The 5,995-nt window shown below is 36.8% G+C and overlaps 1 protein-coding gene across 1 annotated transcript; it reads right to left on the bottom strand.

The window, feature by feature from the left end:
- Window positions 1-2,051: 2,051 nt before the first annotated feature.
- On the bottom strand, window positions 2,052-3,056 carry LOC143536633 (F-box protein SNE-like). The gene has a single exon (XM_077030577.1). The coding sequence runs from the start codon at window positions 2,698-2,700 to the stop codon at window positions 2,146-2,148; it is 555 nt and encodes a 184-aa protein (XP_076886692.1). The 5' UTR covers window positions 2,701-3,056; the 3' UTR covers window positions 2,052-2,145.
- Between the last annotated feature and the right edge of the window lie 2,939 nt (window positions 3,057-5,995).

Genomic DNA, 5,995 nt, shown 5'->3' with positions numbered 1-5,995 from the left:
ACCTAATGGCGGAAATTGGTTTTCCACTGAAGTGTCCAACTCAGTTGATGTGTGACAATGATGCTGCAATTAAAATATCAGAAAATCCGGTTCAACATGATAGAACAAAACATGTCGAGATCGACATGCATTTTATAAAAGAAAAAATTGAAGATGGCACAGTAAAACTTCCGGGCATAAAATCTGAAGACCAGCTCGCAGATATTCTTACAAAGGCCGTTGCAGTAAAAGCGTTTGAGGATGTATTGTGCAAATTGAGTATTGGAGACCCTACTACACAACTTGAGAGGGAGTGTTAGAATATTCTAGACCCCTCATTATAAGAAAATAATTTTTGTATAATAGGGGGAAATATTTTTCCATGTTTAGGATTTCCATGTTTAGCTTATTCTCTCTCTATTTAACATTGTCTCTGGTATGAGTTTTATATATGAAAAAAAGCCTAAATTCCTCAAGTCTTTGTTACCTTTGATCAAGTATAATATAATCCAAGAGGAGACTAGATAACCAACAATTTATGTGATAGTTTCTATTTTTCTAATGTAAAGTCTTGAATCATTTTTGCAAGTTGTGTATCTGAAACTCAAAACCATGTATAAGGACTCCCTTTAGATCAAAAGATTATTCCAACAAATTAAGCACTCTAGCAGTTTTAAGATTCAATAACATTTGTAACATTTTATTAGGGCTGGCTCAACCACTTTGATGGCCTAAAACGATGTTTAAAAGCAAAGGATTGTTGTAAAAATTTGTCTCATTTTCACTCCCAATAAATAAAGATAGTGTCATCATTTTTTGCAAATCATAAGTAATGCAATTGCTCGCACCTTTCCAGACCTAATTGAGTTTAAACGTCACTCAATAGTCAAATCACACACATTAATCATAATCCCAAATTACAAATGTAAATGTATATTTATTAATTTAATTTTCTTTTGAAATTTAAAGCCTTAGAAAATAAAGACATAAAGCTCTAACTTCATTTCGCTATCATAGAGACGACCTTAACACTTTCATTGTTTTATAACATTTTCTGAACTTTTAAAGTTGTTTCTATAAGTATTTTGGTTTTAAAAAAGTATTTAAAATCTCACATATAATAATAACTTTGTATACAAAGTTCATTTAATTAGTAAGCCTTTATTTTATAAAATGTATATACCATATAAAACTTAGTCTATAATTAGCAGTACTTGTCATTCACGATCTTAATAAAAAAGAAAAAAATACGAGTAATGTAGATTTTTGCGTTCATTAATCTTTCACTTTCTCACTTGATATTTCAAATTTACAGAACTAATTAACTTTGTCCACCCTCAATCTTAATTAAACATTTCACGACCAATCCATTATTAAACATGTATGTTTAATAGTTGGACGGTAGATACGTAGTTGATCCATGATATCGAATGATATCGATCATTGTTTTCAATTTTTATCTTATTTTGCGAGTCTTTACCTATAGATATTTTACATCAAGGTACAACTTTTGAGTATGAGTATGCCAGTTTTTTTGCTGTTTTTCTTTGACTTTATACTTCCAAAATCAAACGATAGATGAAAAATAACATTTATATCATATATCTTTTTTTTTTAATTTACATATAGTTATGATCCATCTATTTGAAAACAATTCACGTGTTCATAGTAATTTTAGATTAGACAGCCAAACATCACCTTAAAATCAGAAACATGATAGCTATATTTAAACAAGTTACAATATCATCATATATATATCATCGTACTCAGTATATCCCACTAATAGCAAAGCTATGATAGGGTCTGAGGAGGGTAAGATGTAGGTAGCCTTACCTCTACCCCATAGGGATAGAGAGGCTGCTTCCAATATACATCAAAATTAAATAACCTTTTCTTTATAAACAAACCCCATTTATTGTCACTATATCTTAGAAACAAAAACAAAATTAAGTTTGCACAATTTATTTGAACAATACACGAACAAAACATTCAAATCCACAATCATATAACTAAACACGTACACAAGATTTTTTTTTTTTAATAATTTCATTACTAATGTATTTATTTATAAAATATAAAAATATAATTATGCAAAATGACTAGCAAACCAGAACAAAATAAAGAATGTAAGCTCAAATACTCAACCGTAACGACGTCGTTTCACCATCAAACATTCACCGGCATGCACAGAAACTTCAACGACGACGCCGGCGAATCTCCGGCGACTCTCCCGCCGCCGACCAACAACCGTTCATAATACTCCACACAAAACAACGACAACGACAGATCCACCTCATGCCGGTTCCACACCCGCCTCACCACCTCCGACTCACCACCGATTCTCCGCCGCTTGAGTCGACTCAACACGGGTCGAACACACACCATGTACAACCTCCTGTACCCACCCAATGCTGACACCACCGGCCTAACCCCAACCGGTGGCGGCGACGCGTTGCGGAAACATAAATGCTCCCACAACGTGTCGTTACGGGCGATCGCGCACCATTGACGACACACGCACGCGGCAGTGCTGAGCGATCGCCCGTCAAGACGCTTCAACACCTCAATTAGTAAATCGAGGTGGTTGTTTATGCAGAACCTGAACCTCTCATCTTCAGCACCTTGAGGTTCAGGTTCTGCATTATTATTATTATTATTATTATTATTATTATTAGCCACATCAATTTCTGCATTTCCAATATTTTCTATAATCTGCACCATGGATGGATGCTGGTTATAGAAACAATAATAATAGTAATATGAATGGTGAAATTGATGAATGAGAAATGGGGTTTTGTAGAAGTGAAGAAATGAAAATTTGACATGAGGAATCGACGGATGAAAGGAAAAGACCAAGTGACAAAATTCCAAGGGGGTGTGAAATAACAGAAACCAATGCTTAGGGGGTCAATATATTATAAAATTAATAATATTTTTTTATAATACGGAGGAAAAGGTCAATATTTTTGTTTTTTTGGGGTGAAGTGAAAATGTTGTTTTGTTGTTGGTTTTTGTTTATTTACTTACTCTTTGTTTGTAAATTCAATGCTTTTTTATCCGTTACACTCATCAACTAAAAAATTACCTTTATACAAAATATTATTTTAATTAGTAGGTTATTTAGTATCTGTTTTTTCTCTAAAAGTTAAGAAGTTTTTATAGAGATTTATTTGGGTGAGAAGCATGTTTCAATTTGACGGATGTTAGTTGTGTCGGGTTAGTAGGTATAAGAATGGGTAAATTTGTACCACATATTGTTATTGTACCTGATAATGATTGAACACAAGCACTATCAGTATTCGTATTTTACTATTTGTGTTTTTCTTCATGTTTTCGGTATTGGTGCCATTCGGGTTTGGTATTTTCAACGGTTTATGTTTTCACTTGTTTTCATCATCAATATTATTCATTATGAATGGTACTTGTATAGTACCCATTTCATTGCCAGGTGGGTGGATGATTGAATTGTTAAACTCGAACATGACCCATATTTTTATTTGTGTCTAAATCGCTAATCCTAACCGTCACTAGAACCGTGTAACCCCAGTACATAGCTCCTTTAAGTAGTTTAATGTGTCAAATAAGTTGACGGATAATAATGAAGTTAAAAATGTGTAAATCGGGCTGATAAGAATGTAAATGCATAGGTTAGTGGATCTTCGACATGTTTAATTAAGTAAATTGGAAAGTTGATTTTAACTAACCAAGTTAAATAGGTTAATCCAAACTCAACCCCTTTATTAAACGTTTTAAACATGACAACCCAATACCTTGTTATTTACTTTATTTTCGTGTTTTGTTCATCAGCTCAAGCCATATTTCGAGTCGGGTCTGAAGAGGTAGGTCCCAGCAGAGCCCAGTTGGTCCCGCAAGACTCACCTTGAACAGGGACGTCTGCGCAAAGGCCATCTGCTTCCGCAGGACCCACCATGCTCATAGAACCTTACGCGCAGTACGCAAGCTGTACACGCAGGGAAAGCCTCCCAATGGTGAAGTACCCCGCCTGTTCCCGCAGTTGCGGATACAAGCCATCAGGGAAGGCTACCCGCAGACAGCAGGGCTACACGCACAAGACAATAGATACTTCAGTAGTCACATGAAGGAATGAGCAAGGCGGGAACAATCCCGCCAAAGTGAGCCAGTCCGTATGATTCTGAAAGATCTGTACTATACCTACCAAGGTATGGATAGGACAGACAATCTGATCAGAACAGCCCATGAGCCAATCACAGGGTGACAGCTCACCGACAACAGTACGAGGAGGAGCACCCTCTAGTACTGTTTGTCACTATTAGCCGCTGCCTACTCACCAACCCTAACTGCAGGGCGTGCGCAGCCTACAGTTGGTGAAATAGTGTTACTGTTGGCCATAACCTATTCACCAACCAGCATGGCCTGCGTATAATCCACAGTAGGTAGGACGTGCATAATCTACAGTTGGAGGAATAGTGCAGCCGACATAGTTACTGTTGGCCGTAATCTATCCACCAACCAGTATGGCCTGTGCATAGTCCACTGTTGGTAGAACAGGAATACTATTCAGCCGGCTGTTGTAACACCCCGACCAAAGGCGGATTATACATCGGGGCGCCACATATTGCTTCATTACTCGCGACACTATTGGTGTCAATATTTATTAATACACATTTTATCGCGCACGCGCAGCGGGGAAAATAAAGAACATAAATCAAACATAAATCAATATATTATAAATTATAACATTCAAACAACATTAACTTGTCTTGATACATTTTAATTCTAGGTCCAAAAGTAAAAACGTCCTACGTGTCCACAAGCTCCAAAACAGCTACTGCAAACCTGAACATGTGTTAAAATAAACGTCAAACACTTGCGTGTTGGTGAGAAATCAAGTTTAATAGATAATCATAGATAATCACAGTAAATCTGCGCGCAACACGTGTATGTCTAGAGTTTAACAAGGGTGTAATCAGATTGTGATCAAGCCTAAGATAGTTCATAGATCATAGTTCAATCCATGCTCCCAATTGAGCATAAAAACGAGAAAACATCTGTGCAAGTGTAAACAAAGAAAACCGTAAACGATAGGTCTCCCGTGTTCAACTAATGGTACCAACGGAACTGCGGAATAGGCCGAACAAAGCGGTTAATGATACACACATACAAATAAACAGCCAAGTAAACGTCCTCAACGCATGGGATACTGCGCGACTAAAGTTCATAAACAGTTTAAGACTAAGTTTGTATGAACACATGAACATCCCAAAACATTTAAAAGCAAAAAGGGATTAGGTACGAGATTACTCACATGATAAACGACGCGGTGATAGATAAAGCAAGAACCAACTTTAAACAAGCACAAGTTAACCTATAAATAAGATTATTGTTTTAATGATTTGTTTTAAGTCTTGATTATAAGTTAGCATAATTAATAAGTAAATTATAATATATATTACCGGAAAAGCAGGAAGAACAAGGAGGAAGACGGAGGCAGAGAGGAAGACGGCAGAGAGAGCAAGGAGCAAGAGAACAGGAGAGATTAAGTGTTTTGTGTGTGATGTGTTAGGAAAAAATAATACTATTATTTATAGAGAAACCCTAGGGAACACAATCCTAGAAAAGGGGAAAAGATCTCAAAAAGCAAAAGATATCAAAAGATATGGCAGCTGCAGGGGGCAAGATAAAGCTGACAGGGAACAGTAACAGGCATGGGCGGTTCAGATAAAGGTACTGGTCAAGCATGGCAAAAGCAGATCTCAAAAGATAATGTCAGTCACTTTTTCTTCCAACCAATGGGGGTTGGTACGCATGCTGCGCCGAAAGTAACTATTCAGACATTAGATAGGTTAGGTCAACAGCACAGAAGATAAGACAACACAAAAGCATACAGGCTGGAATAAACAGTGATACAAGGGTTAAGCGCGGGAAGGCTGAGTGCGCGAGCGCGAAGGCTGGCACAACAATCCTTAGCGCACTGCGGGAAGAATCACAAATCCTTAGCGTGCTGCGTGAAGAACAAGAATTCTAAGCGCATCGC

This window comes from Bidens hawaiensis, unplaced genomic scaffold, assembly GCF_021521415.1.
Source record: "Bidens hawaiensis isolate Kalapana, Puna unplaced genomic scaffold, B.hawaiensis_p1.1 tig00000780_1, whole genome shotgun sequence".
NCBI lineage: Eukaryota > Viridiplantae > Streptophyta > Magnoliopsida > Asterales > Asteraceae > Bidens > Bidens hawaiensis.
The sequence above is the reverse complement of the archived record's forward strand: the minus strand, read 5'-3'. Positions and strand labels throughout refer to the sequence as shown.